Source organism: Crocodylus siamensis, chromosome 2, assembly GCF_052110815.1.
Source record: "Crocodylus siamensis isolate JL-2025a chromosome 2, ASM5211081v1, whole genome shotgun sequence".
NCBI lineage: Eukaryota > Metazoa > Chordata > Crocodylia > Crocodylidae > Crocodylus > Crocodylus siamensis.
The window spans coordinates 236,288,914-236,302,619 of NC_143396.1; the positions used below are offsets into that span (position 1 = coordinate 236,288,914).

Consider the following 13,706-nt stretch of genomic DNA (forward strand, 5'->3'; position numbering starts at 1 on the left):
TGACATAAAACTTCATTTTTATGTACCACAATAGAAAATATATGTATTACAAGGATTTTAAAGGTAAAATATAAGAATGAATACCAGGGGAGGCCCAATAGTGCTCCTACCAATTCTAAAGAGCTACAAAGAGTAAGAGTTTTGGGTATGTCCTTTGCTTCTTTCGTCTCTGTCTTCTCTCTTCTGTGAGAGTGTGGGATAGTGAAGAGGTCAAATGTTACTCATAACTTAATTTGGGCTAGGATTTCACCAAGGCAACATAGACTTCCAACTCCATCTGAGAAATCTCATCCTTCAGACTTCATCTAGCCATGTTGCTTTCACTTATAAAATCATTTATCTTGCTGTGGTCACTACTAACATTGCATTAAAATTTCATTATAGACATTTAAAACTCCAGAGAACCAGCTCCACCTGTAGAAGCAATTATGAATAACAGAGGTTCCCTTTAGTGTCTTATGTGAACACACATATTTCTAGCCATGTTGGCAGTGTGGAAAAAAATCATGTTTCAGGTGTGTGTGTTTGTGTGCGCGCGTGCAGGACAGGTTCCACGGGGAGAGGGAATTATTATTTAAAATCTTTCTAAGTTACAAGGTTTAGCTATCGAGATAGTTAAAAATAATCAGCGTTCTTAAAATCCTATGTTTTTATTTCTATCTTTATCATGCAAACCAATGTGATCTTTTATTTTTATGATTTCTTTTTAATTAATAATTATTTCTTATTTGCACACCATAGACAATTTTATAAAAAAAGAATGAAGCCATGGCATGTTGCACTGAACATCTTTCTATCCTTTTTAGCTATTGTGTTGTATTTTCCTACTGGATTTTATTCAATAGCCTCAGTTACCCCCAGTATAATTCAAGGGGATAATGGAAGAAAGTCTGTTTTGAATAAGTAATGTAGCTTACATGACAGAATTTATGCCACATAAAAGTCTTTTAATGTGAAAAAAACAGGAAACCATAAAATTCAGTTTTCATTTTCCTCTACAGCAGATTGCTTGACAACTCACCTAGCAATTTGTAAAGATGGTTTAGAATTTCTTTCCATGCTGTACCATTTACTTCTCTTGCAACTCCTACTAAATGAGCTGCACTGTTGTAATCATTTAAACGATCAATGCAGTTTAGAACAAGTGCCAGCATTCCCTAAAAAGGAGCAAAGGGGAGAAAAAAGTGTGTAAATGAAAAAGTATGCAGTGGTATTTTAACGCATTTTCTGAGATACACTAGAAGGTCAATATTGTCTGAAATGAACAGGGAGCTATTGAGCTTGATAACAGATTTTTGAACATGCATTCTATTTATCTAAGTTATAAATATCCTCTTTAGAACATGATCAAGCTCTGTTTGTCAGCTTGCCCGGAAGAGCTTAAGCTAAGTGCAGTACAAGTCAAGGAATACACAGCATGACAGTCTCACACAGGTCTTCTTTATTTTTTTTATGAATGGAATCTGACTTGCATAAAAAAACCCTCTAGCTATAGCACTTTTCATTGACTAAAAATGTCAATTTTAGTTAAATATACTGGTACCATATATGGACCTGAAAAGATGCTACTTACGTTGATTAAAAAAGGGTGATATTTTGATAGCCAATAACGTGCTCTCAGGTCCAAATACTAGGAGAGATTTTTAACTGATGTTACATAGAGTCAATTATAGTACTGAAAATCTGTAATTCATGTAATTTGAATATTTCTAAACATTATTGAACATACATATCATCCATCCATCCATCCATCATTATTTTATAATAATATTCTCAGGAACAAACAACACTAGATATTAGCATATGCCCTTTTGTAAAATTGGCATTTTCTCATTCCCATGTACAAAGCTCTTGTTTCTAGCCTGGAAGGGTTGGAAAGATATCAAACTTTAAACTTGTCATTGATCCAAGACTGGATATCACTCATCTTGGGTCTGAAGCCTGTGTAATTTTGGGGAGAGAAATTAGCTTTTTGCAGCAGGATGATTTCTTCTAATGAAGGTATGCATTTGAAGATGTTCAGAGGATTGAAATGTTAAACTACATCTCAGTGGGAATGGATTAGGGAACAGACACATAAAGGTAAGACATCTAAAGCCATATACTAATGGCAATTTTCAGAAGGCATCACAATTTACTCTATACACCAGCAGTACATATGTATATTCAAAATCTAACACACATACTCTTAATGCTGGAATGGAATATACAATAATAAAACACAATCTAATAATTCTCCCTAACCTCTTCCTTGAACAGATTTTGTCTGTTTTTCAGTGAACGAAGTTTATTTTGTTTATCTTCATGTTCTAATTCTTCTTCTGGAGGCTGGAAATAAGTAATCAGGTCTTGCAGAGTCTGGAGCATCTCCTCAATAGGCAGGGCGATGGGTGCTGATATCCTGTTGTTTCCACTAAGATAAAAAAAATAACACTGATCATCTTACTCATTAGTCATAAAGATTAAGTTACAATATTAAAAAAGAAACTTATTTGCCTTTGATATCTAAAGCAGCTCCTGTTATTTATGAAACGTTTGCTGACTATGCTCTTGGCATAACAGTAGGCAGCAATTAGTTTGAATTGCTTCTGGTTCAGGCAACTGCTGATTGCCTTCCTGGAACTGGATCATCGTATTTTAGCACCTATACCCATGTAATAAAACGAAGAGGAACAAAAAGTGAAATGGAAAAGATGCAAAATGAGCGAACAAGATGATGAGGGAAAGCAGCAAGATGAAGAAAAAAAGAGATTAATTATCTTACACACACTGGAGTTTTCTCAGATGCTTTTGTCCCACTGTAGGTGCATGTTTGCCAGGCATGTGACTACAAGACTTTTAGCTAGTAGGATTTACTGAGAATGGGTATGTGTTCTGTATACCTGTAATGCTCCTACAATGAAAGTATAAATGATGGAACAGTCCTAAGTGCCATTTGGTTCCTTCACTACTACAGTATGTACATATACTACTATGTAAGTATGCCCCATCAGTGAGGAAGAGAGGTTGTTGGATCCCTGTAGACAAAAGCATTGTGAAGAACTGCAGTTACTGATAAGGTAAGTAACTTCTCCTTCTTCTTTAAAGATCCTCTCCTTCTCTGTCCACGTGGACCCTATTGTATATGATGGGTTAGCTGTTGCCTCACAAGACTGGAGTAGAACCAGCTCTGAACAAAAATCTGTGATAATGTAGTAGTGGATGGGTGATAAATATTTGCACTGAACCCTAGTAGCTGATCTAGAAATTCTGGAAATAATTTTTCTGAAATAAGCAGCATATGTCTACTGGAATCTCAGAGAAGTTGACCCAAATTGAAAGGAAAGATTTTTTTTTAAATGGAGTAGGGCATTTAGACTCTTGGAGAAGAAACAGCCTGTCTCTTATACTTGCGACCAAATCCCTGGAAAGCCTAGATGATATGCAAAAACATTTTGTTCTTGAAAAATAAGAAGATATAATTTGATCATCTATGGTCTTGTCTTGCTATAAGACTGTGCTGGGGCTGTTTAAGTGGGGGCAGAACCTGCTAGTGCTGCAGCAAAAGTGTGGGGGGAGAGGTACAGGGGGCAATATAGGCTGCAAGTTTGAGAGGAGATGGGGCAAGTGGTGGGGGGTGAAACTGTAGTAGGGGAAAGAGGGAGGAAGAGGTGGGGCATGAGGCTGCAGGAGTTGGGGAAGAGGCAGTAAATACAGCGACAGTGTTGGAGCAGGGGTGGGTAGGAGGAAGCAGGCAGCAGCTTTGGCTGTGGCCCTAACCCAGGGTCAGGGCTGGGGCTGGAGTCAGAGCCAGAGCCAAAGTGAGAGCAGCTGCCTGCCCCCTCCCTGCCCCCAACTTCCTTGTACTTAATTCCAAGATGAGGGGCTTTTCCCTCCCCCCATGTTAAATAGGAAAGGGGAACTTCATCCTGGAATCAAGTAATACAGTATTTTGAATCTGCAGACAATCCAAGTCCATATGCTAGCCCATCTTGTGTATATCCGTTATCAGGATTTTTGAAGGGTATGGTAGGGGCGGTAGAATACCCTGTCAGTTACTCATAGAGTCTGTCTACTATAGACAGACATATAAAAGAATTTCTACAAGTAAATTCATGTTGCATCTATTCAGCGGACACCTTGAAAGTAGAACAGTTCTAGTCCAAACGTTGCTGATAAATTGCTGAGGTGACTAATAATGAATCAGTCAATCATCTAGGTAGGGTTCTGTCTAAAGATCTTGCCTCCTTAGATGATCTGCTACTGTAGCCAAAGATTCAGTTTCAGCATCAAACCTGTAATCTAAACCTGCAATCTGTGTACCAAGAAAGAGTGGACTTTTATAGTAGAGGAACAGTTTCTCTTCTTATGGAAGTGAGTTTGTTTTAAAAGATCAAGGAATCCTTTGCTGCTAGTGATCTGAGGATGACACAGACCTTTATCTGGACAATGGTTCAAATCTGCATTACCTTCTCTTCTTTGCTATCTGCTTTTTTAGATGTTGTCAAAAGAGACACTGGCTCACATTCTTAGCAGGCTTGTAAATACCTTATTTTTATGCTTTATTTCTTTAATAATAAATAGCAAATACTTTTTTTTTTATTACCCATGGTTAGGTAACCTTGGAATATTAAGTGCAAAATATCAACCAATTTATGGTACCTCTCCTGGATGACCTCTTATGACATTCACCATTCTTTTGAAGTTTGTTCCGAAGACCTTGGAATTATCTACTATGGATGTCCTGGATGAGCTCAACAAGTGAAGGTGGTGTTAGACTAGAGAACAGGTTCTCAGACTATGGCTTGTGGATCACCACTGGTCTGTGAGCTCCATTCAGGTGGCCCGCAGAAAGGTTGTGGAGCAATCGAGAATATCTATACTTGTAAGGTAAGACTACTGATATTAAAGTATGAGTTGTGTGCTTTGATTTGTAGAATAAATAAAAGTTTAAGTGGTCTGCCAAGACCCTCAGCAATTTTCAAGTGGTCCACAGGAAAAAAAAGTTTGAGAACCACTGGACTAGATGAACAAGCTAATCTGCAGACTCCTCCACAAGGTCACCCCCCTCATGTTCATTCTTGCTCACATGTTTTCAGAAGCTCCTACCATGTGGTCATAGGAAGGAAGGACTGGAAAGCAGCTCATGAGTTCATCTATCCAGCCCCCTGATCAAGGCAGGGTCACCTCTAACAAAACTGTCCTAGACAAGCATTTCTCCAACCTAACTAAGAAAATTTTCAGGGATGGAAATGCCACAACCTCTCTTGGTAGCCTGTTCCAGTGCTTAAACACCTTTGGAGTCCAAAAGTTTTTTCCTGATCTCAAACCTAAATTTCCTCTGCTGTAGTTTAAGGCCATTGTTTCTAGTCATACCCCCAGTGGCCACACAAAATTGAATATTTCCATTATCTTTGTAATTGCCTTTTGGGTATTTGAAGACAGTTATACAATCCTCTCCCTCCCCTCCCCGCTTCTCTTTTCCAGACTAATTAACCCTCGTTCTGTCAGCCTCTTCACATAAATCATGTTTCCCAGGCTCCTTGTAAGTTTTCTTGCTTTCCACTGGACTCTTTGTAATCTTTCCACATTTTCAGAAGTGTAGGGCCCAAAACTAGCCACAATACTCCAAAGGAGCCCTCACTGGTGCCGAACAAACAGAGTAGAAGAATCATTTCCCTTGATTTGCAGTTACCCTCTTGTTAATTCAACCCAGTATGCTGCTAGCATTTTTTTGCAACAAGAGCACACTGTTGGTTCATATGCAGCTTATGATCCATTGAAAACTCAGGTACTTCTCTGCAATATTGCAGTCTAGCCAGTCATTCACTATCTGTACTATGCATACAATTATTCTATTTTAAGTGCAGAACACTGCATTTGTCCGTGCTGGATTTAGGCTTCCATGCAGGATCTGTATGGGATTAGGAGGAAGCGACTTTACTCTGAAACTCAAAATGACCATATAAGTGGCAAATGGAAAAAGGCTTAGCAGGCCTAGAGGTGTAGCCCTGCACAACATGTGGAAAGGTATATGGTACCAAAACGACGCATGCAAGACTTGTCCTAAGTATCTGAAGAACTGTTTCCGAGGCCATTTCCACGAATTAATCTAGACAAAGAAATTCTGCTGCCATACAGATTAATGAGAGTCTGTTAATAGAGGAGAAGATTTCTGAAGCAAAGAAGGATCAAACTAGAAGGAAGGTAGTCACAGATGCCATCAAAATTGAACAAAAATGTATTTTCATCTCTGGTAACGTGTGCTGTAAGAATCCTGGAGCAGCAACAAAGAAGGGACATACAGCTATGGAGATTCAGGTTCCAGAGAGGCCATAAGGTCCACAAGTGTTATGAGTACCATGCCTATCAACCCCAGTTCTAGAGTATCAGACAATAAGTATTACCAAAATGCAATGACTAGTATAGTACTGAGGACAGTGGTACCAAGGAAACGATGTTCGTCACCAGAAGAATAGGATAAAGCCCTGAAGTTACAGTGCATTGTGATTGCACAATATTAAAACATTCATTACAGCAATGCAATTTCAAAACAAACATCTAAGACAAATCTATATGATAATTTTGAGCTGCCTTTTTCATTGGTACTAGGGATGGCAATTAGTGCTAAACCCCATTTGCAGAACTTTCCTAGGGCAGCATTGTTTATTTCCTTTTTTGTTAGCCCTCTTACTCTTCAACCAGATTTGTTAGATATGCACCCGAAAAGTCTTGGTTTTATTTTTCTCTCTTGAATGTTGTTCTCAGTCATTGAGCAGAAAGGTGCTTCCCGCCCCCCACTCCCAGGCAGCCCTGTTCCTAGAGCATATCTGAGTGAAGCAGGATTGTGAATCAGGCACACAGGGCAGCTCCCAAAGGGCTGTTGCAGTTGGTATGCAGTAAGCTTGCTCTCCAGCAGCAGCAGCCAGAGCAGAGCAGCTGCCACCTTATTGCAGAGACCAGGGACAGGCAAGACTGGACACCTCTCCGGTGGTCTGCACAATCCTGCAGTACACAACCATGGGTATTCAAGGCACTAGCTACACCTCTGGGGTCAGCATAGGGAAAAACTGCCCTAGTTAATTGAAGATGCAAGTCCTGCTGGTTATTAAAAATGTTATCTCATTGGTGAAGTAATGCAAGAATTGTCATAATCAATTTACTTAAAATAGCAGGAAGACAAAAACAGGACAGCATACTGGATTCTCTTGCCCAAACATATGCCCCAATATAGAAAATGTTTCCAATTACCACTCATTTTTAAATTGTGTAGCCACTGCTATTTTCAAAAGGGTAAAAATCAACATTGTCTGTAGGAAACACTCTCTGTATACATCTTTGTTTCAGTACATGAACTCCAAAACCACAATCAAAACAGCCAGTTCAGAACTATTTGTATTTAAAGTCTCAATCTTTATTGAGCTAATCTAGCCTGGTAAGTAGCAGAAAAGATTCTGAAACATATTGTAAATTTTGGTAAACCAACTGGCTACACAGACTGATTGGATTTTTTTGGCAGTATATAGTCCTTCTCAATCTGATCCAAGAGTGTTTAACATTGAAACTGAATAGTCCTTTGCATTAATACAGTAAATGTAAGTCAATTTTTTTTCCTATTCATAAAAAATATCCTAGTTTGTAGACATGGTTGTTTAAATACAATCTTGAATGGTTATTTCAAGGAGAGCTAATTCAGAACACGGTGTAACAAATGTGACATCTCTGGCTAAATTTGACAGTTGTTCATTCCAAGAATGGCTTATCTACTGAGCAGGCACATCTCTTTTTCTAGCATTTAGACAAAACCAGAATGCAAGTAAGAACAAGCTGAACAATGCTGAGTCCAAGGTGAGTGTGAGATGAGAGCACAAAAGAGATAGTATAATTATATCAGAGAGAACTCTATTAATCTTCAGATATGCCTAGGCTTTGTCAGTTAACTATACAGGCTTGGAGTGTATATGGATCCCTTTCTTGATGGGATGAGATAGAGAGCAGAGACTTCTGAAGACCATTCTGAAGCTTTCAATGGCACAGAAGGCAGCCAAACATTCACTGAGAGTGACTGGCCATTGGGAACACTTTTCACTTATTCTTCACACTCTGTAACAGGGTTCAGTTGGCTTTAGGGTAGAATTTAAGGAATTGATTTGGATTCTTCAAAGCTACAAGCATCTTGAGTTCTGAATTTTACTTAAGGGCACCATTCCCTTGCTGCATATAACTTTGATGAGCTAAGATAAAGCACTGCTAACAGTCCCTAAATATAAACAGCTAAGGGCTAGAAGGAAGGCATTCTTGGTGGAGAAAGCTGTAGTGACAGAAGTTATGATTTAGAGATACTCCCTTACTTAGAGGACTCAGAAGTTTGAAATTGGGAGGTGGTCCCTCAGTTATGTGGTTAATTAGTTAGAAAGACCAAGGGACTGCAGAGCTTGTTCCACAAGGAAGTTAATTGTTGTTAGTTTTTCATTTATTTTAGGCCTGTTTATTGAACCTGGTGATCACTACAAAATGTCACCTTTGGAACTCAGTTGTCTTTACAGAGTGTGGAACTGATTAATTTCTAGAATTGTAGTAAAGCTTTTCCATTCTCCTAGGGCTTTGATATTGGGGCAGTTGGTAGGGGGAATGCCTGGTGCAGCAGGAAAGAACCTATTTAGGGCAGATGCTAATCAGAAAAATCTTATTTTTTAAGATAACCAAAAGTAGTGTAAGTTGTTTTTTTCAAAAATCTTCTGAGACAGACATGCCAAGAAAAGATGGGATCAAGTGAATGAAGGGATCTGGAGTTGAATCCAAATGTAAGCTTTCTGCAGGCTATGAGCATCTGGATTCATTGGTCAGGTTTGGCCCATTGTAGAGGCAGTCCTGAATGGTGAAGTTTGGACCTGAATCTAATTATAAATCTAGAAATAAATGCATTAAACCAGCTCAGAATATTTGAACATAATAGCATAAACTATGGATAAGATGGTATCATCTACCTTATAAATTGGCTGAATAAACTTGTAGTATTGCGAATGATTCGAGCAGCCTGGGATTCTTCATGCTGGCACCTTTGTAACGTTAGACCATCATCCATGTGGCCTTCTTGGTGTAATATAACCTATTGAAAGTGAAAATAAAGAAAAGAGAAAAACTATAAAGTTGAAAATATTAAGTCTATAAATTAGACTAAATTGTATATGACACAAACAATTTTAATACTTTTCAGCTTGTTTCAATATTGTATACCTCAGTTCCCTAATTTAGATGTTTCTATATTACCTATTTAATAGCTGAAATCTACTTTATTTGAGCATATTTAACACTACGATTTTCGCATTCACATGAATGAATTATAAAAAGTATTCAGATTTTCTTGCCAGACCTTTTAGACATGGTGATGAGATGTATGTAAACTTTTGAGCTTCTTTAAGCTTTTTAAAGAGAGTTGTGTAAACCCATTTCTAAATTAAAACAAGAATGACATCCTTTATAGGCTCAACCTCATTGGAACAGGAGGACAGAGTTCACTATTTTAAGAATATCAAACTATAGCAGGGGTGGGCAAAATATGGCCTGCAGGACAGGTGATTCGTCCAGCCCACAGGCACCCACCAATTAATTGTACTCTGCCCAGACCACACACTTTGCCCCCACCCTCGTGTATAAGAGGGCTCTGGTGCTAGCCCAGTCAGTATGCATAGCTTCTTGCCTGGGCTGCTGCCGCCACTGCTGCAGCCACCAGGGGACGTGCTTGGCTCCCCCAGCCTCCAGCAGCTCCTCCTTGAGTCCCTGCTGCAGTGCTTGCTCCAGACACCAGGCAGGGAAGCTGCAGCTGGGCAGGAATGTGGAGCATGGAGCTAGGGCTGGCGGGAGCATGGAGCCTGTGCCCAGCGGGGCAGCGGGAGTGCAGAATTTGGGTGGCCAAGGTGTGGGTATTTATGGGGTTTGTGGAGTGTGAAGGAGGGTGGGTGGTCTGGGGACATTCCCCCCATGCCCCTATTGCCACACAGGTCCCACCACTGGCAGGAGCAGCAGACAATGGGACCTCAGGATGTTCATGGCCTGTGCAGGCAAAGCCAGCAGGCAGTGCACAGCTCCAGGCAGTTCTTGGGGGTGCATGTGGTGGCAAGGAGTGGAGCCAGGATGGCCTGCCTCTATCATGTAGGCTCACATGCAGCTCCCAGAACTCACATGCCATGGGCGCAGCCCAACCATACCATCCAACTCCAGCAGGGTATAGTTTTAGGTCATTCCCCAGGACCAGGAACCTCCTCCATCCCCATAAGTTCCTACCCTGAAGCTCCAAGTTGTTCTGGGAGCAGCAGATCTCTGGCTGGGCAATGTTGTTCCTTTGGCCCCCTGTAGCAACTGACAGCTCTGCTCTCAAGGCCTAAGCTTACACCCAGACTCTCCACCAATCAGGTGGCCTCCCACCTAACAGTTGACCATCTGATTGGGCCTGCTCCCACCTGCAGGCTGCCTGCTGCCTGCTCAGACCCCTTAAAGTGGCAGACACAACCTGTGCTCTGCCACATTCAGTCACATGTACCTCAAACCATAATTTCACCGAATACTTGCCAGTATCTTCTGGATAATAGTGCATTCAGGTACTGCATACTTTGCAAAAAGAGTGATACAATGTTATTTTAGTTTCTTTGGCACAAGCCCCAGATTTCTGGTCCCTCAAGAACAGCCTTTCTTGTTCTTATTCAAATGATATGTTCCAATGGTACAATCTACCATTATAAGGTCTAAAAATATTTTTGGAAAGATGCAGATGAAATACATTGAATCCAAAGTCATTTCTCTTAATAAAATGTACTTTGAAAATATAAAACCTCATGGGTCTCAGGCTAAAGAAAATTCTTAAAAATACATTGCTATCTTAGATTAAAAAGTGAAGAGTCAGATCTTGCAAAAGTGTTGGAAATTAAAAAAGAGAATCTCAACACAAAGATTGCACTTTTTTTTACCAGATCTAATATTGGTATATGAATCTGTATTTTAAGGGGTAGCAGGATATTCTTGATTCTTATTTCTTTACTACATACTTGAGATACTTTATAGTATATGGAATCATAAAACAAAAAAAAACAAAACAGAAAAACAAACAAAAAACCCCCTCTTAATGTAGCCTTCAGTTAGAAGAATAATTTTACCTTCAAGAAAATTGCTCTGACACCATTATACATACTTTCTTACAATCCTTTACAAGCTTCCTTAAAACTGCTTCATGGAGCAATGTAACATGGCAACAGAATTCTTGATTTATATTTGCTCACAAATAAATAAATAAACAAACCCTACAAAAACTAATTCAATTTTGATGTGAGCCTAATAAACTTAATGGAGTTACAGGAGGGTTCTAAGGGGTGTAGGTTGTAACATACTCATGGTGATTTAAACAACATAGGTTGGCCAGAATTGTTATAGTTTCTTCCCTTGCTTAAATAGTTAAGAGAGGGAGAGGAGTGAGGTGTATTTGGTAGCCATGTTGGTCTTGGATAAAAAGAAATGCAAAACTCTAGAACTCTTGGTTCAGAGGTGATACTTTTTATTAGACCAACTAAGAATCACAAAGAAATCATCTTTTTCTGCAAGCCTTCCAGCACAGATGCCCTTCCTTATGCTCAGGGAAAATTAAACATGGTCAAAAGTCTCCATAGATAGAAAAAGAGAGGAGAGACAACTTTGGAACTTCAAGTTACAGAAGATGCCTGTATATATATTCAGGGGGTTACATTTTCTTCACAAATGTGGGTTTAATAAAATCAGTGATTTTCTGACTATCTTACAGTGACCTCACATCTAACAGGTCAAACTAAACATATTTAGATGTAATTTAAAATGGTCTCTTGCAGACCCTGACCTGCTTCTGCAGTTGTACTTAGCACCTAGGAAAGTCAGACCACTTTGTGTAAAGTAGGGTCCAGCTGCTGCTTCAATGAATAAATACATGAAATGAAGGCAGAGTTATAGTGACACCACAGTGGGCAGATACAGAGTCCTGCAGTCTGAAGTGTCCTGGACAAGCAAAATCTAATTCCTCTCATTATTTGACATTGCTCATAAAGAGTAAGTAAAAGTTGGAGACAGAAAAAAATATACAAATTGAAATATGTAACTTAATAGAACTGTACAAGGGGTCTTCAAGGTTCAGGAGTTAGTCATAGATTGCTGTGGCAAATTGAATGATTATAAAATTTGGGAAACAGTTATTGTTGGAATCACCAAGATGTATTCTGAGTCTCTAATGAGGCTGCTACTTCTTTTTGGACACTGATTATCTGGGGTTCAATGAAGGGAACAGTGGTACAGGTGTATGGCAAGGACTGAACTTCACCACTGTGGCTTCTGCTCTCAAATGTTCTGCACACCTGAGATCTACCATGACCTCAGTAGGCCCTCACTGCCCTGAATTTGAAAGATACCCTAAGACAGAACCAGAAAAAAGATGTTACATGGCATCTCCACCTTCACTGGCTTTGCCTAAATTATACATAGCATGGCATGTGAGTTGTAGGCTTGTGGTATCACCCTATTGCATTATTTCCCTTCTTTCTTTCTTGGGGGGCCAGGCCAAGATGGCCACCCTGAAGAGCGGTGAAACTGGCTCACCAGGACCAGGATGCACGACGCCCTGCAGCTTTTCTGCCTGCTGGTGGGGGCCTGCCTCTCTCTTGAATTCAAGCATGCAGTCCTCCAGCGGATGATGTCCACCTTTGAGGAACACTGGGTCATTAAGGGGGCACTGTGCCGAGTTGAGGTGGGACACCTGCTCCTTGCCCTGTGACACCACCAGCTCCTCAAGGTGCAGAGGTGCACCCAGCAAGCTGAAACCTTGGGCTTTGTCCAGACAGGCCGACCCCTGATGTCCTGAGGTCCCCCGGGGTGTCTCCCCTGGCAAGAACTGTAGACATGTATATGTGTAAATACTTGTTTTGTTCTTTGTCTTTTTTTGTTTTTCTGTCTAAAATGAGCGGGCAGGCCTTGCAGGCCTTGTCCTCGAGGCCCAGGTCCTCGGACCAAACTGTACATAATTTCTACTGCCCACCATTTGTCAACCTTCCCAGAATAAAGGTCTCTTAAAAGTAAAAAAAAAAAGTCTTTCTTTCTTTACCTTTTTCAACAACTTAAGACAATCTAACCTAGCATTTTCTATTTGCACCCCCAAAATAACAGTTAATACCTTGTAAATGGAAACTTCTTGAAACTAACAGGAAAAAGGATAAGGTATGCTGGTAAAATAAAAGTCTGCCTCAGTTCTTTCAGTTCATAAGACTTATATGTTCTACTGCTTACTGCTGTAATAAATATAATAAATAAATATGACAAGCACATACTGCTTCTTGTAAAGCATGTAGGAAAATATATGATGAGTTTGCAATTACTTATTGGATATAAATATAAACTAAACCAATTTTTCTTTCATTGTACAATTTACTTAGGTAAATACTAATAGAACTAGGGGATGTACTTCCTTAAGATAAAATATCTAGTAAGGTCACTAGATTTGTTTAGAAAGGCTGCTTTCAAATTTTTAGCCCTGTACGTTTGTGCATGTTCTTTTCTAATTGAGTCAAACGTTAATTCTTAGTTGCCTTAATCCTGCATGTTGACTACATCTTATTTTGGCACGCTCAGACTGACACTGAGGTAGCTGCTGAGCCTCCTGGAAGGTGATAAGCACATGCAACTCAATTGAATGAGGACTAAAGATGTTCAAAACCTTCTTA

General features: G+C 39.7%; 1 protein-coding gene across 12 annotated transcripts in view; it reads right to left on the reverse strand.

The window, feature by feature from the left end:
- The window catches only part of RYR3 (ryanodine receptor 3), a 541,049-nt gene that overhangs the window by 335,338 nt on the left and 192,005 nt on the right, over positions 1–13,706 (reverse strand). For all 12 annotated transcript variants that reach the window (XM_090033490.1, XM_090033491.1, XM_090033488.1 and 9 more), the window contains exons 12-14: positions 8,967–9,088; positions 2,245–2,413; positions 1,022–1,157 (exon numbers count right to left, since the gene is read on the reverse strand). In XM_090033490.1, the coding sequence (XP_089889616.1) occupies positions 1,022–1,157; positions 2,245–2,413; positions 8,967–9,088 (427 nt within the window). The remainder of the gene's footprint in view (positions 1–1,021; positions 1,158–2,244; positions 2,414–8,966; positions 9,089–13,706) is intronic.